Genomic DNA, 22,316 nt, shown 5'->3' with positions numbered 1-22,316 from the left:
GAAAGGTTTTTTGTTCTTTTTCCTGAGTTTGGCTATATAATTATGGGATTATTTTCAAAAGAAACAACAGGGGACCTGCCTTGCCTTTCTTAACTTTAGCAGGAGATAAACACTTTCATTTTCTGCGGATGAAAGGCATATTTTTCATACACGTTATCATGTTTTTCACATTTAATATTAACCTTTCTATTGACCAAAGCTACATTTTAAGCCATCAGCAAATCCATTTTTAAATGCTTTTATCAAATTAGAATAAGAGGATATTACATTGAGAACAAAGGTGAAGCCTTTCTTTATGACTCAGATGCAACTTTGCTTTGTCATTTTCCCCTAACTACAATCACTAGATCATGCCTGAGTACAGTTCATCCAAAGAGCACTGAAGTTATTTAATTTAAATTCACCCTGCCAGGAAATATTATAAATGATCATATTAAAAATACCATAAAATATATAAATACCATAATGTTCTTCATGTCAAATTGAAAATAAATGAAGATCAGTTTTTTAAATTAAGAAGGTAAGAACAATCAGTAATTCATCATTGTCAATAAAGCCACAGATCAATTTCCAAAACATGAAGCTTAAACAACTTACTACTTATAAGTAATGGAAGTAATACAACTATACTAGTCAGTATTTCTGGCACATAAAATATACTTTAAAAGTTATAGGTTTTCAAAGTATTATTATATCAATTGTTTTTACCTTTCTGGAGATGTCAGAAGTGTATATGTATAATGTTTGGGTATAAATTTTCCCAATAATTATAAAAGATATTCTTACCTACTTGATTCTACATTTCAGAGAAGCTATATAATAAAGAAAAAGTGTACAATATAAATTCTATTCTTATTTGCTGGATTATACTCATTTGGAACAGTTCATTAGTATATAAACCCATAAAAGGTCTTTCACATAAAACAGGGACTCTAAAACATATGGATAAACATGTTCACATTCAAAATGTAACATGTGACTGGAGAGCAAGAGAACAATCAGCAGCAGACTGAGAAGTCTAACCAATGATTAAACCAGTTTGTTTATAATGTTTAAATGTTGTTTATAAGGTCAGAACTTTTCTCCAGCGTTCTAGTTCTCTCATGGAATGCACACCACAGCCATTTCCTGGGTTGTGCACCCTAGAGAAGTTAAGACTAAATATCCAGAAGGCTCTCCATATAAGTTTCTTATTTAAAATTATTGTATATAGTTCTGAATTATTGTATATAGTTCTGAAGTTAACATTTTGGAATCTTAATACAAATATCAGTCATATTTTGTGACATGTCATTTCTATCATGATCTCAGCAGCTATGATTTCTAGTAATTCAGTGTTCTGTCTAAAGGGAGATGAGAATCAGGAAAAATTATAAAAAGGAATCTTGGAACAAAATTGGCCAAAAAAAAAAAAAAAATGTGTTGAGGCACTTTAGGTACTTTAGCCACTCCACCGTCTCTGTTGGGCTACCTCTGCTTTTGTAAGGACAGTTGATGTTTTCTCATCTAACATCATGTTCTCTACAAAGATGAAACCAGTTCTAGAAGAATCCTCTTCCAACTAGATTTTACTTTGCACTCTTTCTACCAAGAAATCTTCTATAGACATTAACTTGTTTTGAAAAGCCATGTTAGATCCTTCCTTTAGTATCTAACATGTATCTAGGGGTATCTAGGGATTTTGCAAATGTTTTCATTAACATATTCTAAAGAAAAATGTAGAATAAGTAATTGGTTAGGGGGTACATTTTGGATACATCTGTGAGTCTAAGCCTAGTAGTCACCTATTCAAAGCAGGAACTTTCCCTCTCCTCTTTCTATACCACTTAGACCTCTTTTGGGATAAAAACAATTAAGAGACTTTATTGGTTTAAATAGTGGCTTTACATAAAAATCAAACATGGTTTCGGGCTGGGCATGGTGGCTCATGCCTCTAATTTCAGCACTGTGGGAGGCCAGCTGGGAGAACTGGTTAATCCAAGGAGTTAGAGACCATCCCAGGCCAGAGAGTAAGACTTTGTCTCTACAAAAAAATAAAAATTCAAATTAAAACAACTAGCTGGGCCTGGTGGTACACATCTGCTATCCCAGCTACTTGGGAGGCTGAGGCAGGACGATCATTTGAGCTCAGGAGTTTGAGGGCTGCAGTGAGCTATGGTCATGCCATTGCACTCCAGCCTGGGTGACAGAGTGAGACTCATTCTCAAAAACAAAATAAAATGTAGAAAAACATATGGCTTCATGTGAGAAGAGCTCTAAAGGCTCAAGATATACCAAGGAGTATCTCCTCTCTGCCTTATATATTATCAAATTTATATAGTGACTGCAAACAGCGCCAATGTCTCTTTTAGTTATTTCTGTACAAGCTCTTGGATGTATTCTCTCTGTTAGCATGTACTGGGTCACATGTCCATCCTTAAAGTGATTATTACAGCCAAGTAGATAGGATATACTGCTTGTTATTGGGATAACCCATCCCCGAAAGTTAACGTGGGTTCTTTTCTATTTCCCTAAGCATCTTAGCTGGTTTGAGAAATAAAGGGAAAGAGTACAAAAGAGACAAATTTTAAAGTTGGGTGTTCGTGGGAGACATCACACATTGGCAGGTTCCATGATGCTCCCTGAGCTGTAAAACCATCAAGTTTTTATTAGTGATTTTCAAAAGGGGAGGGAGTGCACGAATAGGGTGTGGGTCACAGAGATCACATACTTCTCAAGGTAATAGAATATCACAAAGCAAGTGGAGGCAGGGCAAGGTCACAGGACCACAGGACGGGACAAAATTAAAATTGCTAATGAAGTTTTGGGCAGGCATCGTCATTGATAACATCTTATCAGGAGACAAGGTTTGAGAGCAGACAACCTGTCCGACCGAAATTTATTAGGTGGGAATTTCCTCATCCTAAAAGCCTGGGAGCGCTACAGGAGACCAGGGCTTATTTCATCCTTTCAGCTTTGACCATAAAAGACGACCACCTCCAAGGGGGCCATTTATAGACCTACTCTCAGGGCGCATTCTCTTTCTCAGGGATGTTCCTTGCTGAGAAAAAGAATTCAGTGATATTTCTCCCATTTGCTTTTGAAAGAGGAGAAATATGGATCTGTTCCATCCGGCTCACCGACAGTCAGAGTTTAAAGTCTTATCTCCCTTGTTCCCTGAACATTGCTGTTATCTTGTTTCTTTTTTCAAAGTGCCCAGATTTCATATTGTTCAAGCACACATGCTCTACAATTTGTGCAGTTACGGCAATCATCACAGGGTCCTGAGGTGACATACATCCTCCTCAGTTTATGCAGATGACGGGATTAAGAGATTAAAGTAAAGACAGGCATAGGAAATCACAAGGATATTGACTGGGGAAGTGATAAGTGTCCATGAAATCTTCACAATTTATGTTCAGAGATTGCAGTAAAGATGGGCATAAGAAACTATAAAAGTATTAATTTGGGGAACTAATAAATGTCCATGACTTCAGCTGGTCCCTCCGTTCGGGGTCCCTGACTTCCCACAACAGCTTGCCTTGGCTGGGAAGAAGATTCATCCCAGCAAGCCTCAATAGTTTAGGGAATACATGAATTCCTCAAAGAAAAATCAGGGCAGTTTATGATAGAAGACAATGAAAGAATGTTGAGGAGGCAAGCAGCACAATGTATATTAATCTTCTATAATTTTATATCAATTCAGGAATTTCAATATAAGATCAACAATTCTAAAATTTTAATGAGTTAATTTACTTAAGTTCCTTACCCCTTTTTAGCCTACTAGCAAAACCGAAAGTCAAGAAAATGCACTATATTACTATATTAATCTTGTAGCTTGCTATACCACGTTCCCTGTTTCAACCATAGGTGCTCCTGAGATAAGAAATCACAAATTGAGAATCAAAGCTAAGCAGCATCTCTTCTTTTACTTCCTAATGTGGGTTTCTGGTGACTTTTTATTTGAAGACATGTTTTCCTCAGCCTCAACTTAACACAAGGCTAAGTACCAGCCGTCTTGAAGTTTAAAGATTACTGCAGCTTTCTTTTTTAAATTATATTTAATTGCCTTTCTACAGCAATATTCTCTGATTGTATATAAGTCAAGTCCAATTTCTGCCCATAGTCAGTAGCTAGTTATCTTCTAAAACAGAAACCTACGATTCTAGTGACACATTCAATATAGTTCTTATGTTATACAAATTTAAATAAATGCATTTCTAATATACTCTAAAATTAGTAAGATTGTTACAATAATTTTTACAAGTTTTGTCAAACTCGCAGAATCTTGTTCTATTCAAAAGATATTAGCTCAATGTCAATTCAGAGACATGTTTCTCTGTAAAACAGGTGAATTTTTTAATTATGGAATTTTATTATATATTTATTTTCTGATAGTGAATACAATAGACATTCATTTATTTAAGGACATATATATGTGCTTTGAAAATGAGGTCACTTACCTGATGAGTGTGTTATGAAAATAAATGAGCTAGGCTGCAAATCAAGTAATCAAATTATTGGTAAGTGATATGGTTTGGGTGTGTCCCCATCCACATTTCATCTTGAATTGTAATCTGAATTGTAAAATCCCACCAGGCAGGGACCTGGTGGGAGGTATTTAGGTCATGGGGGTGGTTTCCCCTATGCTGTTCTTGTGACAGTGAGGGAGTTCTGATGAGAGTTGATGGTTTTAAAAGTGTTTGGCAGCTCCTCCTTTCCTCTCTCTCCTGCTGCCACGTAAGACGTGCCTTGATTGCCCTTTGCCTTCTACCATTATTGTAAGTTTTCTGAGTGAGGCCTCTTTAGCCATGTAGAACTGTGAGTCAATTAAATTTCTCTCCTTTATAAATTAGCCAGTCTCAGATAGTATCTTTACAGCAGTGTGAGGATGGACTAATACAGTAATCAGTAAAATTCTTATCTACAAAAAAATTTTGAAAAAAAAGGAAGTCTCTATGCTCAGCTAACTTTCTCTCTATTGAACTCACCTTAGAGGAATAATAGTAACAACAAACACTTAAATATCAAACACTAGGAACAATTCCTAGCATTTAGCATATATTAACTCATTTGTACTAGAGAACAGCATTATAAACAGATCTCATTTCACAGAAAAGGAAACTTAGTCACTGTGGATTAAGGAACCTGCCAAAGAAAGTGGCAAAGTTAGCAGGTGAACCTAGAGTCAGTGCTGCAATGACTAGTCTCCAGAAAGTTAAAGCTCAATAAAACATGGTCTAATGATAAAATGCTGTGAGAGGAATCCCTCAAATTTCAAGATTTTCTGTACATTTATTTTTTTCTTCCTATGCAAATACAGTAGCTATTTTGCTCCAGTGTACTGGGATTTGAATGTAATGGAATTTGAAGGCATATTGAGATGTTAATAGGGTATGCAATTTGTTGTCATGCTTTATTTGACATCTAGTAGGCAAAGTTTGAATTTGCAATGAGGGCAATAATAAAAGTTTACTTAAGGAGAAATTAAGAGTCATTTCTTAAAAATATGCTTAGGGATAAAAAAAAGAAATTAGTTATGGTTCAGAGATTTATTGACAATCTGTTATGTGGAACACAGTGCTAGGAAACCGGCATACAAAAATAATTAAGACATGATACCTACCCCATAGTAAGCATCAGTATAGAAGGAATAGTGGGGAATAGTAAACTGTAAGTGATTACATTACAAATTCCATAAAATGTACAATGGTGTAATGGAGGGGCAGAAGGGCCAATTGGTAAAATGGACAAGATTAGATGGTGGAGGACATACTGTGATTCCCAAATGGACTTCACACAGAAGGCAATAGGAAGCCAGTAAAAGATTTCTGCTCAGGGGTGGTGGCTCATGTCTGTAAATCCCAACCCTTTGGGAGGCCAAGATGGGCAGATTACCTGAGGTCAGGAGTTTGAGACCAGCCTTATCAGTATAGTGAAGCCCAGTCTCTACTAAAAATACAAAAATTAGCCACTCATGGTGGCGGGTGCCTGTAATCCCAATTACTTGGGAGACTGAGGCAGGAGAATTGCTTGAACCCCAGAGGCAGACGTTGCAGTGAACTGAGATCGTGCCACTGCACTTCAGCCTGGGTGACAGACCGAGACTCTGTCACAAAAACAAACAAACAAAAAAGATTTCAAGCAGCTGAATGATGCGATCAAAAGAGGATTTATAGTGGATAATACCATAATATCAGTATAAAGAAAATAATACCAGTATAAGGAAAACTTGATTCAAGGATTCTAACATCTCTGCTTGCTGGCCTAGTTTTCCCCAATTAGTGTAATTATTTTAAATTAGCACTGTCCCCTCTACTGTTGCAACCCTTATCTAAAGCCACACTGCCATCTCTCATTGGAATTATAGCTGAAGCTATAGTCTCCTCACTGCTGCTTCTCTGCTCCCCCAAAGTTTGTTCTCAACAAAGCAACATCAGTGATTCTTTAAAAACATGTCAGTTCTAGTCACTTGTTTCAAACCCTTCAGTAGACTCCCATCTTAGAATAAAAACCAAAGCCCCTGAATGGTCTCAAGCCTCTGTAACCTCTTTAAACTCACCACCTAATAACCTCTCCCTATAACTCATTCTACTCCAACCACATTGGCCACCTTGTTCCTCAAATATTCAAAGCATTTTCTACCTCTGGGTCTTGCATTTAATGTTCCTTCTGCCCTAAGTGTTCTCTTCTCAGATTTGCCTAGGGCTTACCTTCTCATCTCCTTTATGTCTCTTCACAGATGTCACTCCATCAGCAGGATTGAGGATTGAATAAATTGTAGTGTTGTGAACTAGGCTGGGAAAATTGGAAGAGAAACTGACTCTGGAGAAAAGATGACGAGTTTGACTTTGGCACACAGTGAGGTTAAAAATGCAAGTAGGGTTTGGCTGGCACTTCCGGGCATAGCTCTATAGCAGAGAGTTGATATGAAATGTTAACTTTTAAGAAAGGATCAGAGAAAGAATACACCATATAGGAAACAGAGGAAGTAGCATGTGCTAGATTCAGTATGTCCACAAATTCTGGCAAGTACCTCTCATCCAAAGGTATAATCTATTCCACTATTCCTTGAGCCTTGTTAGATTTGCGACTTGCTTTGACCCACAGAACGTGGCAGAAGTGGTCTTACGAGAGTTCAGAACCTAGGCATCAAGCGGCCATTCAGCTGTTTTTCCCTCCTAGAACATTATCTTGAGACCACTTAGAAAAGATGCCAGTCTAGTCTACTGGAACATGAGAGGACACCTGGAGATAAAATGAGGCACCTTCAGTGACATTAGTGGGGCCAACTTGGGCCATTCCACCATGCCAGCTCTTCAGCTAAATGCAGCTGCATCAGTGAGACCAGGCAGAACTAACACAGAACCTGCCCACCCAACCAATAGAATGGTGAAAAAACAAACACAAAAAATTAAGTTTGAGGTAATTTGTTATGCCGTATACATAGCTGGTACAGAATTTAATATGTAGCAATGAGATGCTGCTTTAAGAAATCTAAAACAAGTAGCATTGGCTTTGAGACTTGTGGTGGGTAAAGGCTGAAAAGTAGGCAAGAAGATTGTTAGTGAAGAGTAGAGACAGATATTAAATAATAAATTAAACCATTTGCCATAATTCTCCCATCTAGAGGCAGAGTCTATTTTTCTACCCATTGAATCTAGATTGGGAAAAGTAGGTAAGAAGATTTTTAGTGAAGAATTAGTTCCATAATGTACATATTACACCATGCAGTGATGAAAAAATTGGCAAAACTGTCTCTTGTGGAAACTTACAAGATAGAAAATGTAAGTATTTAGATAAAGGAATTCGCAGGAAAAATGTTAAAAATGTCCATTTAATGTTTTCTTTTTCTTCTGAGAATGATATGCTATTAGAAGAGAAATAGAGAAGAAATAATTCAACGTGCAATTGGAATTTAGAAGATGCCACAATGAGCTATTATAAAATGAAAAAATAAAACCATTTCTCATCCTTACTTCTCTAGGAAAAAAGTAAGAAGTGACCTAAGGTAAAAATCAATCTGGGATCTAGCTAATAATTTGTTGATAACACCAGAGAAAGACTTAGGTGATTCATAGAAGACCCTCTCAGCTAGACAGGGCTTTTAAGAATCTTAGAAGCATTTCCCACAGCAGACTCACATGTAGCCCAAAATAAAAAGACGGCTGTGTGAAAAACAGTTATGTATGGATATGGCTTTTGTGGCATAAAGTGATATCCAATGAGATTTATGGAAAACTCAAAATGTTTTAAGGGTGCTGCATTGATAAAACTTTGCCAATTTAGACTTGGAGAAATTCAGACAGTTCAGAATGAACAAAAATGTCCTCTGGCCCCTCTAATTTCTATGGTCAGGAGACCGACTGAGAAAGTCCCTCGGCTACAAATATAAGCCATATCTTATGGCAAAGGAAAGATATTTTAGGAGAAAATTCAAGAGCTCAGAATGAAAGAATCAAGAAAAACAGTGGACTAGGAAATGATTCCCAAAGAACAAAAGGAGAGCCTAATCAAGGAACTTACTCTGTTCCTGTTTTATGGTAAACAGGCTGGATACATATATTTATTGCAGCACTATTTACAATAGCAAAGACACAGAACCAACCCAAATGTCCATCAATGATAGACTGGATAAAGAAAATGTGATACATATACACACCACGGGATACTACACAGCCATAAAAAGGAGTGAGATCATGTCGTTTGCAGGGACATGGATGAAGCTGGAAGCCATCATCCTTGGCAAATAAACACAGGAACAGAAAACCAAACACCACATGTTCTCATTCATGGGAGCTGAACAATGAGAACACATGGACACAGGGAGGGAACAACACACACAGGGGCCTGTGGGGGGTGGGGAGGAGGGAGAGCATCAGGACAAATAGCTAATCTATGCAGCACTTAAAACCTAGGTGACAGGTTGACAGGTGCAGCAAACCACCATGGCACATGTATACCTATGTAACAAACTTACAGGTTCTGCACTTGTATCTTGGAATTTAAAGTAAAATAATAAAAAAAAGTTGTTATAGGGCAGAAATGGCTGAATGTTTCCTGTTTTTCTCATTTAATGGGAGAGTGCTTTTCCACTCCCTATCACGATATTGTATGTTGTATATGTGGAGGGAATTAGTGGAAGATACCTTGTTCTTTTCATTCACAGACCTCTGATTCAAGAGTAGCTACATTCATATTTAAAACAGATGCAAATTATGAGATAGTAAACTTTAAGCCTGATCATATAATTGCATGACAATTTTTTGGTCATGGATGGGGTCTTGGATGGGGAGGGTGTATATTTTGCATGCGAGAGGATTGAAAATAATTGTAACCAGAGTAGACCATAGTAAATTATTTGCCATAATTCTTTGCAATATATCCCATTAAGAGGCAAAGTCTATTTTCCTACTCATTAAATCTAGATTGTCCCTTGTGACTTGCTTTGACTAGCAGAATGTGGACAAAGTGATACTGTGTGAGTTCAAGAGGACTTTCAGCTTTTGTTCGGTCCTCTTGAAGTTATGCCTTAAAGCCACCATATAAAAAGAAGTTGATCTAAGCTTATTGGAGGATGAGAGTCCATGTACCAATGGGGTACCAATGTACCCCAGCTGACGGCACCAACTGCCAGATATGTGAGGGAGGCCACTTGGACCTTTCAGCCATAGTCAAACTTCCCCAAGAGAGCTCAGGTGAAACCTGAACAAGCATTTCTGCATTCTCATGATTGCAGTCACTAAGTTTTGAGGTGGTTTGTTCCCTAGCAATAGTTAAATGATATATGGTCTGAGAGGTGGAAAGAACATAGGGAATACAGAATCAATGAAGTCATGAGAAGACAACATTTTACAGAGAAGGTGGATATAAAGGGAATCAAAGGAACGAACAGGAGGTTCACTAACATAAGGAATGCATCTGTCAGGTTTAATAACTAAACTCCCGCCTAATTTCACTGCAAGTTATGCTTTCTGTCCAATGTCCATACTGGCTTTGGCCAGGCACAGTGTCATGTGACTGTTGCCCCAGCTCTTTGGGATGTTAAGGCAGGAGGATTGTTTGCACCCAGGAATTTAAGACCAACTTGGGCAACACAGTGAGGCCACATCTCTAAAAGGAAATAAAGAGAAAATTGGTTGCTCTTTGTTGTGTTACGGCACCCACCACCTATGACAAAGTAAACTGCTATTCTATATTTGCCATTTGAAGTGGTAGCTAACATTCAGTGGGGAATTTGTATCACTTAGTGGTAAATAATTATTTACTCAATTTTTATCTGACATCTCTGCTGAATCTACCCTATTTTAAAAATAAAACAAAATTATTTAGAAAATTCTACTCTTTTCTACAACACTGCCATTCAAAAGAACAAAGAACATTGGTTCAATGCTGATGGTTTTTTTAAAAAGCATTTTTTACTAACATATTCAAGTATATTGTAATACATACACAGACACATATACTAACACATAGCAGACAAATCAGAACATCTGATGCCAAGTTTGTATAGTCCGAAATAAAATGGTGATTACGACACACCAACATTGAAGGAAAACCTATTGCTTTAAATTTTCTAAAAGGTTATAATGACTTTTATCTTCACAACAAATTGAATAGAGAGTCTCAACCCAATTATAGGAAACAAACTCCTACTAATAGTGTTAGACGATCCTAATTGTAATTGAGAGACCTTAGATTTAACATAATATCCAATCTAATTATATTTCAAACACATTAGAAGACAACATTCTACAGGAAGGAAACTTCTTAGTTGACTTATTGCTTAAATTATGGAAAAACAATTCAGTTACAAGATGGGTCCTTGCATTTAAAAGAAGTTTTTTTCCACATAATGGCCTTGTAATTTGTGTTAAGAAGTAGATTACAGATCCAAAGAATGATCATGCATTTGAACTTGTGTTCCCATCTAGTACCATAGATATTTGAATTGATCTGAACTCAGGGTTCTCACCAAGGTTTCAGAAGCAAATCTTATTTAGGTGAGGATCTATTCTATACACATATTTTAACTTTTTGTCTACCACTCTCCCTTGCACATTATAATGTTCTTGTTTATCATTGATAAATAATAAGATATGGCACAAAAGGTACTCCCTAATAGAAAGGCACAAAAATATTTATAAATGTGTTCTTCCATTTTAAGTTCTTGAAAAGATATTCTAACATTTTCTAATATTAAACAATCTTAATATCTGCTACTTGGGAGTCTTCAGGTTTTCCAGACTTCTGAAGCTCCTTTTTGCATTAAAATTCAAATAGAATTATTTCAATTTCATTGGGAATCCAGGAACCTCCTAAGTGTCAGTGGACCAGAAAACTGCATATTCTTGTGGGCCCAGAAGACACTGTTTAATAGGGTCTTTGGTTCCTTTTAGTTTATACAATATTTATATTCCTTACCACATAAATGGATTTCCTTTTGTAATGGGCAGAGTTGCTGGCCAGTTTGGATCCCATGGGATCCCTTTCATTGGATCTCTGCACCCATCTTTCAGATTCTGCAGTTGCAGCCTCATTCCTGACCTTAGGCTGATTGCCCTTTGACACTAGGGTTGTCTGGCCAATATGGGGAACTGGAAGTTTCTGGAACTCACTTTCTTTTCTCTGGAATTTTTCTGTTGCTGATTTTGTTTTGCATGCTATTGTTTTAATAAGTCATGGTTATAGGTACAACTGTATGGTGAATCCTCCTAGTGAATCACTAAACTTGGGAATGGTTTTAGGAACTCAAGACTCTTTCTCTTTTCTATATTTTGTTTCTTCATTCCCCCTTTTCTTGCTGATTTCTTCTGGGAGCACATCCTTAATAAGCTTGATGTATCTTAATCCTTGACCTGGCCTATGCTTCTGGAACAATCTATGAATATTCTGAATTAGTCAAAATACTAGTCTCAACTATGAGTTCTATAACTTCTCTTTTTCTATTCCTGGCATGCTTTGCTCCCAATCTTCTACCAATTGTCCCACTTACCTCTGTCCCCCTTCACGCTGTTACTTTTTAATAATTAATATGTGTCTGAAAAAAATAACTCAATATTCAGTTTATATATTGCATACAAATTGTACTATAAGACTTAAAATAGGGCACTATCTTTCCCCGTCTCTTTCCACAATGAGTCCTGTTCTCCAGTGGTATAATTTTTCAAAATTCTTACAATTTCTTCAACATACTGAAATGATATGCCCCCATATTCCTCCTAGTTCTGACTACACGGAAACAAGGAAGTATGACAAGAACTACTTGGGAAAGAAATAGTACTCAAGTTTTCCCTTTCCTCATCTTATAGGTGGAAACATATCTTGTTCCAGAAGGAAGAAATTGGTGGTAAAAAGTTGAGAAAGATTAAGCAGTCACATGGCAAGCCAGTGCCCTAGATACTAAAGTCAATGATATAGCTTGAATATGTGTCCCCACTAAATCTCATCTTGAAATGTAATCCCCACTGTTGGAGGTGGCATCTGGTGGGAGGTGATTGGATCACAGGGGTAGATGTCTTATGAATGCTTTAGCACCAAATCCTTGGTGCTGATGTTATGATAGTGAGTTCTCATGAGATCTGGTTGTTTAAAAATGTGTGTCATCTCCCTCTTCTCTCCCTCTGTTGATCCACTCTGTCACCTGAGATGTTTGCTCCCACTTAGCTTTCCATCATGAATAAAAGCTTCCTGAGGCCTCACCAGAGGCCAAACCCCTAACAGTGCCATGCTTCCTATCAGCCTGCAGGACTGTGAGCCAATTAAACCCTTTTTCCTCTTGTATAAATCACTCAGCCTCAGGTATTTCTTTATAAGCAATGCACAAATAGCCTAACACAGTCAACTTCCTCCAAGTGTTTTCAAAGCCAGTTCTTTTGATACTTTTGATCATATGTAGAAATGTACCCAAAAGAGTCAGAAAAGCTTGCTTCTAGGGCTTGCCTCAGTGCTCATCTCCACATGTGTTTAGACACAGGTCTTCTTCAGCATTACTAGAAGCCAGTCAGTTTGGCATGGCGCTGAGAGTCTTTGGATAGCAGAATTACTCCCATTCAAGAATGGCACAATACACAAGAATGGCCCTAGCCAGCAACCTTCATTACTCTTCTACTGTATCATTAAGAGCTGGGTAATGCTGACTTGCAATGATTTACTTCCATAAAAGTATGTTTGGGTTTCTTAACAATCTGGGTCAAGTAGGAAAGTGATTGCTTATGCCCATGTCATTGGTATATGCTAACTTTTACTAATGTGGGGAAAAGAAAAGGAAGATAGCACAGAAGTTCAGGCATTTGAAACCACTGAGGTTTACTGCTTTAAAAAATAATGCAAAAACAAAAACAAAATAGCCTGACTTTTTTTTTTTTTTTTTTGAAATTCACATGGAAAAGTGTCAGTACTCGATATCTGAAATAGCACACATGATATGGAAATATAGACAGCATCATATTTTTTGTTTTTAAGCAGAGGACAAAGAAATATGAAACAATATTTGATTTACACTCTCAAGTAAGGAATAATACTTTTTTCCCCTTGCTCCAGAGTCCAATAGCCTGGCTTGTTCTGCCTCTAACAAGCCAATTTAGGAAATAGAATACTCTTGCCTTGCCAGATTTACACCTTTAAATGAAACATATTCAATATCAAAAAAATTAAAATAGGGCAGGTTTTGGGTTTTTTACAGGTATAACATCCTCTGATTCTTCAGATCACAGATCTTTGGAGTAGGTTCCTGCATTTGTGTTCAGAGACCTGGAATTGCAGATCTGATGATCTTTAATTAATGAGCAATATTTGTTCAACTACATTGAAATGTTTTTCTCTTTTTGCAGAGTCTAACTGCCTTTTGTGCTCTCTTTTGTCTTGCAACTCTGTTACATCCCTCTGCCTTCTTCTCTGACAGAGAAGCTATGCAAAACTCCTCCTGGGGTCTCTCACAACCCTCCCCCAACCCTCCTCCTTAGAAGGCAAATAGAAAAATGAACAACAGCAGCAGCAAATCTTGATCACTGGGAGTCTGGACAAAGAATATTTCAGAAAACAAATAGATTTTAAGTGTCTTGAGGTCATTAACAAAATTGTGAAATTTGTGAGGAATGTGTGAGCAAAAATGTCTTTTTATTATTTCTTCAGTTCACAGGCTTTAACGTTTCATGTCCCTAGTCGAGCTTTAACTTAATTATAAAACAAAATGTATAGCTGCAGCCCAGGCCTAGAGGTAGAGTCTGTACAACTAATCAACTTTAATTCCCTGGGCCCAATTTAATTACAAAACAACGTTTGGTGCAGCTGCTAAACACTTACCAGGTGACCATATGATAATATTGGAGCAGTATTTACAAGTCTCCAGCTTTTTGTTTTATTCTATCAGCCCAATTATGTCTCAGTTTATATACAAATTTGACTGGGTTCTAGGATTCATAATAAAAAAATAATTTTCTTGATTTTATACATCCATGTAGCTGAAACAGCTAATGTATTAAGTTGTACTACAACTAATTAATATCAGGAAATAAAAGGTAATGGTGGAAAAGATGTCCTGTAAAGGACAATAACGAATTGAGTATCAGTTGCATACTTACCTTTTTAAAATTAATTCTGTTTGTGATGTAGACAAAGCGAAACCAGCTCATGTGGATTGTGAGTTACCAATTTGCTTTTTAGGTTATAACATACATTGCCAACACAATTACACACATCTAACTCATGCCTTTGTTTGGTTTTTAGCGTTTTTTCACAAGACAAGCTAGGAGGTAATATTTGCGTTGCAAAATAAGTTTTCCTTAACAAAATTAAAATAAGCCACTTATATTTTTTAAATAGCTGGCTCCTTTAGTCTATATAAAATATATTCCATTTGCACAAATACCAGGAAGATCATTGCACTAAGTGGACTAAATCTGATTTTTCATTGTATAACACTGAGGCAGAAGTGCCATGCAAAATTAAGTTTTTAGCTTTTTGTTTCACTCAAAAACACTTTTCACAATACCTGAGACCCTAATTCCTCTATAGGTCTATGGAAGGACAAGAAAAATGGTTCGAACTGAGAAAAACGATCAAGTACTATTACTGAGGGAATTTAATATGACTATTACTGTTTTTACAGAAATTCAGAAGGTAACAGTATTGTGTAATCCAAATTAGGATTTAAAATGTGAGTAAGAGAGAAACAGAACATGCTTCTTTTGCTTTCTTTTCCTAGCTGCCAATCTCTGAGTATTACTTCCTTTTTCTGCCTCTCTTTATTGTAGAATAAGGAAGAGCTAAAGAGAGGACATATCACAGCAGGTTATGCTTATCATAGCAAAAAAGCAGAATATATAAAATTCATCATAAAAGATGTGGAGCAATGATCTGCTTCTTCCCATTTCAAACTCAAGCACTGGTTCAGATTTTACCTAATACTGTCTTGCATGACTATATTAGACCCTGGACAAAGACAAAAGGCTAATTTCTCAGTAATAGCAGTGTCTGTCAGTCTCCCAGCCCAGAGAGTGTCTTTCTTTATCACTGAACAGTGACTGAGTCACAAGAGGAAACGATTCTGCTTACTGGAAGAAAATAGGATGGAAAGAATTATGACGGTTACCAGATGTCCCAGTACCCCCAAGGGGGCACCAGAATGTTTCTGCATATGCTGTAAACAGCATAAACTGTCAACTATTGGACCCTGGGGTTTAGCACTCATGTTTCTCTGATGTGCAGAGTCATAGGATTCAAGAGATAGAGCAACCTTAGAGATGATCTCGTCCAGAGGTTTTAAAGTACGTCTGGAGGAGTCTTGCGGTTTGTGTGACTCAGGGATGACTTAGAGGTAAGGGGTTCTCCCCAATACAGTAGCAGTACTCTTAGGAAGGAATGTAAAAATCTTAGAGCTAATATCAAGACAGTATTTTTTATCAAACAAATATCAGTTATAAAAGTCCAAGGTTATTCCTGTCGCTGGGGAAAGGAATCTTGTGGAAAGCCACTATCCAGTGGCTCTAGGACATTCCTAAACAAGGGAGTCCTAGAGAGTAAAAGGTCAGTTCAGGAACTCTAGACTGTGATGGACCTGTGGATTGCGAGCCTGGAAATGAAATGATAACACTAAGACATGATATCAGGGAGGTTAAAAGAAAATACTTTTAGAGTCAAGTCAACCAATGCTTACAACCCTTCTTTGTTTACATTTCATTTTCTATAATTTTTTTTCAAGTCACTTTAAAAAGTTACCTTTCCTTGTTGTTGTTAAATTTGGCAATTCAATTAATTATTACCCTAATGATAATTTAATTCTTATGCTATATGATCTGTTCTGTTTTCACATTTAGCATTATCTTGCTACTATTCATGGATCCTCTCCACTGCCACCATTTCATTAAGGACAAAAGAGAGAAGGAGACAGGGAAAGAGGGGGAGGGAGGGAGGGAGGGAGAGAGAAGCAGCTATTTCTACGTTTGTAAATGGAACCAGCTATAATGCAAGAAGACACAGGATTTTAATAGAAAGTAAAAACATATAGGCAGGGTTGGACGTCCATAAAAACATAATAGACACGTCTGTCTTACCATCACTGTTGATGCACACAACCTCTTGAACTTGCGTGCCTGGACCACACTCCTTTCCATTATCTGGCTCGCAGTCTCCGAGTCTCACTGCTTTCCAGTCATAACAGGCAGGCTCTTCACAGGGAATGGCTTCCAGTAAGTGAGGGCAGTTTCCAGTTCCCCCAGAGCCTCCAGTGGGCTCATTGGTAATGCGCCGCTTCCTCAGTTTGAAGCCTGAAGTATGGGGGAAAGAAAAATCTATTGTTACCATCAAAGGTTGAGTATTTCAGAAAGTTGAATAAAACCTCAGGGTAAAAGTTAGATAAGAGTGGAGGTAGAAGTAATTTCTGTTTTGAATCACTGGTGTATCCCCAGACTGTAGCTAATCTGGGGTCATGAACCATTCATTAAATGAGTAAATGAATGGATTAATGAACGGAATGAAAATAAATGAGAACCTTTGGTTTTAGCTTACTACTGCAAAGGTAAATGTCGTATAGTACCTATCTCCCTTGTAGGGCATAGAGGAGTAGGGTGGGAAGGAGCAGAAAGAGAGATAAATTTTGGTTGACTTGAAAGGTCTGTAGCTATAGAATATTCGAAGAATGAGTGAAATTTCAAGCTATTTAGAAATATCGATTACCAGATAAAAGTGCTATTTTTCTTAAATCTTCAGCAATGTCACATGATTAAATTTGGAAAATGAACCTCTAAGAAGTTGTATGGTTCCAGAGAAACAATCTCTTTGAGCTTCAGTTGATTTTAGACCCTCTGGGAATTTGAATTAGGAACATAAGCCATGTGGGCTCCAGTGTGAAATATTCAAAGTCCTGCTTTGTGCTTTAATAGCATCTAAGTGTTGCCCTTCCTGACAGTGTGTAACAAAATTAATAAGTCTATTTATTGTTCTGTAAACATACTAGAATCACTAGAAGACTGGCCTTGGAAACAAAATAGAAAAATGTTTTTAATCACAAGATCATGTGAAAATTAACTCACCACATCCACCATAAGAAAACCATTGCATTTATTCTATTCCTCTCTCATTTGCATTATGAAAGTAATACCGTTTTTACATTTTTTTCTTCAAAGTAATAAGCAGCTTTATTATTGGGCACTAGATGTGGGTCAGGCACTAAACTAAGTACTTTATGTTTATCTCATTGATTACTTAGAGACAACCTGGATGGCAGATATTGTTACATCCCTTTTACAGATAAGGGGACAAAGGTTTAGACAAGTTAGCTAACTTATCTAAACAGTAAGGGACATGGTAGGTTTTTCCAACCCAGGCCTGACCCCACAGCTAATCTTAACCATTGCACTAAACTGTCTCAGATCCTCTCCATCATTTTGTCTAAATTAACAAGCATTTATGCCTATGTTCTTCTGTTTTAATCTTCTGGTACTATCCTTGGAGTAGGTTTATTCATCTTTTGAAATTAATAGTCTTTAGCCATTCTGGAAAATACCACAAACAAGGAACACAGAAGAGCATTTAAAAAATAATTCATGATTTGATACAACTGGTGGGTATAAAAGGCATGTCATGGCCACGTGACCTACCTTTTTTTCCTTGCTGATCATTACAGTTTTCATAAGTACAAGGTCCCCAAGCTGACCATGGTGAAACTTCACACTCAGTTGGACAAGGAATATGGCACAGTTGTGTAGTATTAGGGATAGGGCCAGTGCATAATTTCAAGTCCACTGGCTTTGAGGCTAGAGAAAAATACAGACAAATATTAAAAAAAATAAACAAAAGGAAAACACATGGCCAGCAATATGACTTTTCTGTGTGTATGGAGAAGGAAAATCCTTACAGAAGTGTTACCAAGATATCATTCCAATGCTTCTCAGCCACATCCTGAGAATAAAAAGAGAATGAATGGAAATAAAAGAGGCAGGATAGTGTAGTCAAAGGAAACTGGAGATGTCTTGCAAATTGTTTGATTATCAGTTTTACCACTAATTGGTCATGCAACTGATAATTCTGAATGTAACTTTCCTAGTCTGTAAAATATTCCTCAAGGTTAGATCTAAAATTCCACAGCAATATTCTAAGAAAGTAAAAGAAAACTTTAGAGGACTGAACACAATAAGAGGGGGACTATAGCTTTAACATATATGAAAAAAATGTCCACTGAGTAGTTCCTGGTGGAGCACTCTCCCATCTCTTTTGATTCACAGAGATTGAGAGGTAAGATGAAGAAGGATCTCAAATGGGGGCTACTGTCTGTACCACCAGCTACAGTACTCACTGAATTATTTCCAAAACATCTAAATAATAATATATTATCTGCATATGTGACACAAATCTAGTAAATGACAAGCTAATGGGTGCATCACACCAACATGGCACATGTATACATACGTAACAAACCTGCATGTTGTGCACATGTACCATAGAACTTAAAGTATAAAAAAAAATCTACTAATCAGTAAGGATACTAATTTATAATTATCTACATTTGTTCATAAGTTGACCAATAAACTGTAGATAAATGTTGCTTGTCCTTGCTTCTTTTGTTTTTTTATGCCTGCAGGTTGGCTCTTTTGTACATATTTGATAGTTAAGGTCAATATATGTCCATAGTTCTGGACATAGAACTAATTAAAAATGACTAACTGATGAAAAGATATGTAAAACTGTATGGACAGAGGAAGAGAATCAAGTTCAGCTGTATAATATCTATCTATATAATATCTGTCTGTCTGTTTATCTCCTGACAGCCATAGTTGCTTTTGTTTTTAAAAAAAATTAATATGTGGTCGGGCATGGTGGTTCATGCCTGTAATCCCAGCACTTTGGGAGGCCGAGGTAGGCAGATCGTGAGGTCAAGAGATAGAGACCATCCAGGCCAACATGATGAAATCCCATCTCTACTAAAAATAGAAAAATTAGCTGAGCGTGTTGCTGCACTCCTGTAGTCCCAGCTACTTGCGAGGCTGAGGCAGGAGAATCACTTGAACTTGGGAAGCGGAGGCTGCAGTGAGCTGAGATCACGCCACTGCACTCCAGTCTGGCAACAGAGCGAGACTCTATCAAAAAAGAAAAAAAAAAAAAAAAAAAAAAAAAGAAAAAAAAAGTAATTATCTTGGTCACACATTTCCTGAATAATAGCTAATTCCTTTGTCACTCTGATAATTTGGTGAGCCCATGCTTGTAGAAAAAAATGACTTAAACAATGGATGCTTAGCTATTTCTCATTCTCCTATGTGAAAGGACTATCAAATTCTAATTTCATGGGATTGCACGAAGAAGCTCATAGAGAAATTAAAAATTTTAAACTATATTTTCCTAACTTTTAAATGAAAGTACTATGTCTGTTTGTAGTTTAAACTTGAAGACAAATTGTAAGCACTTTTACAATCCTGTAAGTTTTCACGCACACAAGCACAGTCATAAATGCTATCTAAATCCTATCACATTGATTCCTTACTGCCACAGTTTTTGTTCTGAAAAGTATTCTGCCAATTTTATGTCTCCTTTTCTCTACTAGTAGTACCTATCTCTCTCTCCATATCTCCCCCACTTCTCCACCCCCACCACTCCCACATTTGCCACTACAGTGAAAATAAATAACGGCACTAATTGGCTAAGTATGAGCACAGTAAGCATTCTCACTCAAGTTCATCAGGAATGCTGTTTACGTGCATCATAACAGCAGCCAAAGCCAAAAATGATTAATTTTATTGCTTTCCAGTAGCAAAAGTGTTTGGCACACTAATGACAGAAAATATAGAAAGAAATGGTTCACTCTGAATATAAAAAATAACAACATCAATGACAAGTACTTCACATAAAAATGGATTCTTTTAAAGACATGTATAGGCAGAAGAGTCTATACTACATAGCAAATTAGCTGCAAATTAACATAAATAATGATTTTTACTTATGGAAACTTTCAGCGTATCTAATTTAAAATGAGAAGTTTTGGGTAAGAGACCTTAAAATCTCAATTTTTTTCCTTCAGTTGGTGAAAAGTCATTTTAAATCTTGCTATTATATTGTTTTCGAAATAATAATTTATTTAAAATAAAATTTACTGGGTATGAAATTGTGAGAAATCTTATGGTCTGATTTTATTTTATATATAAGGTTGAAAACTTTAGGAAGCAAACATTGTTTTATTAAGAAAACAGGTTAAACAAGATGGCTGACAGGAAGAGCTTCTCCCACCAAGACAGCAGCCCATTAAGAAGACCTGCACCTTCCAACCAGATCTTCAGAAGGATGGCATTGAAAGTGGACAGAGGGAGAATATAGAACCTGGGATAAAGAAGAGGAAGCTGGAACTCTGCACTGGGCTACTGAACATTCCTGTTCCTGAGGGGCTCCTGGGAAAGGGATGAATTAAACAGGCATGCAATGGCCTACTCTAGACACGGATCCCAGAATCCTAGCTGCAGGGGAACCCACTCCCCACACAGACATTTGAGTTTGCAGAGACAGCTTATCAGAGAGTTGTCAGGGACAGGGCTCCAATATGTGCAGAATCCAGAGCATTTGGCATAGAAATAGCTGCAGTACAGCATGGCCAGAGATGCCCATCTCCCAAGGCTCACTACATTCTTCAAGGTGGCTTTGGCCTTTGTTGACTGTAGGACATGAATACAGCATAACTTTCTTTCCCATGGCACAGGCCCAGTCTGATCTGAGCACCCCCTATCTTTCAGCCTGTCCCAGGGTAACTGCCTGGCCTTGCCCACTTGCAGTACAATCTCAGATGCCCAATGGGGGTGCTTTCCAGAAGCTGCTACCATAATTCCTTCATTGGTAGGCACCACCTAACTATTAGAGAGCTTCTGCAGATGGGCCCTCCCCAGCATGCTCCTGCCTGCAGCCTTCCCCAACTACCATGCCAGGGCCCACCACACTGCTGCTGCTCTGCTGTTGCTGGCATGCACATGCGCAAGCGAGCGCATGTGTGCGCACACACACACACACACACACGTGGACCCTGCCACACTGCTGCCCTGTAGTTGATGGCATGCATGCACAAGTGTGGACCGCATTGTCACCACCCCAATGTAGTGCGTTTGCCAGCACCCTCCATCAGACTATTGCTGCTAGCTGACCTCAGCCCTTGCAGTACAGCAGGTGCTTAACCTTGAGGGTCCAGAGAACAAAGCCATGGGCCTGGTCCGAGGTCCCCAGTGTGCTGAGCTGAGCCTGGGCCACCTGAAATCACCCAGAAATGAAGCCAGTTGACCGAACCCAATTTATACCACTGTCAAACCCTCAAGGATATCAAAGAATATAAAAGTAATAAGCCCCATTCAACAGACAGCAGTTTCAAAGATTTAAGGAACATCAGCCCATATAGATGAGAGAAAAACCAGCACAAGAACACTGAGAACTAAAAAAGCCACAGTGTCTTATTACATCCAAATGACTGCACTAGTTCCTCAGTGCTGGTTTTAAACCAGGCTGAAATGGCTAAAATGACAGAGATGGAATTCAGAGTCTGGATGACAATGAAGATCACTGAGATTCAGGAGAAAGTTGAAACCCAGTCCAAGAAATCCAAGGAATCCAGTAAAATGATATAAGAGCTAAAGATGAAATAGCCATTTTAAGAAAAAAAAACAAACTGATCTAATAGATCTGAAAAACTCACTATAAGAATTTCATAATACAATTGAAAGTATTAACAGCAGAATAGACCAAGTTAATGAAGAAATCTCAGAGCTTGAAGAGTGGTTCTTCAAATCAAATAAGACAGACAAAAATAATGAAAATAAACTTTAAAAAATGAAATGTGGAATTATGTGAAATATGGGATTATGTAAAGAGACTAA

At 37.5% G+C, this 22,316-nt stretch overlaps 1 protein-coding gene across 1 annotated transcript in view; it reads right to left on the bottom strand.

The window, feature by feature from the left end:
• THSD7A (thrombospondin type 1 domain containing 7A) overlaps window positions 1-22,316 on the bottom strand; it is a 492,664-nt gene that overhangs the window by 172,880 nt on the left and 297,468 nt on the right. The window contains exons 5-6 of the mRNA XM_026449388.1: window positions 18,078-18,233; window positions 16,533-16,745 (exon numbers count right to left, since the gene is read on the bottom strand). Coding sequence (XP_026305173.1) covers window positions 16,533-16,745; window positions 18,078-18,233 — 369 coding nt within the window. The remainder of the gene's footprint in view (window positions 1-16,532; window positions 16,746-18,077; window positions 18,234-22,316) is intronic.

This window comes from Piliocolobus tephrosceles, chromosome 8 (assembly GCF_002776525.5).
Source record: "Piliocolobus tephrosceles isolate RC106 chromosome 8, ASM277652v3, whole genome shotgun sequence".
Taxonomy (NCBI): Eukaryota; Metazoa; Chordata; class Mammalia; order Primates; family Cercopithecidae; genus Piliocolobus; species Piliocolobus tephrosceles.
Note: the sequence above shows the minus strand (reverse complement) of the source record. Positions and strands in the feature narration are given on the sequence as shown.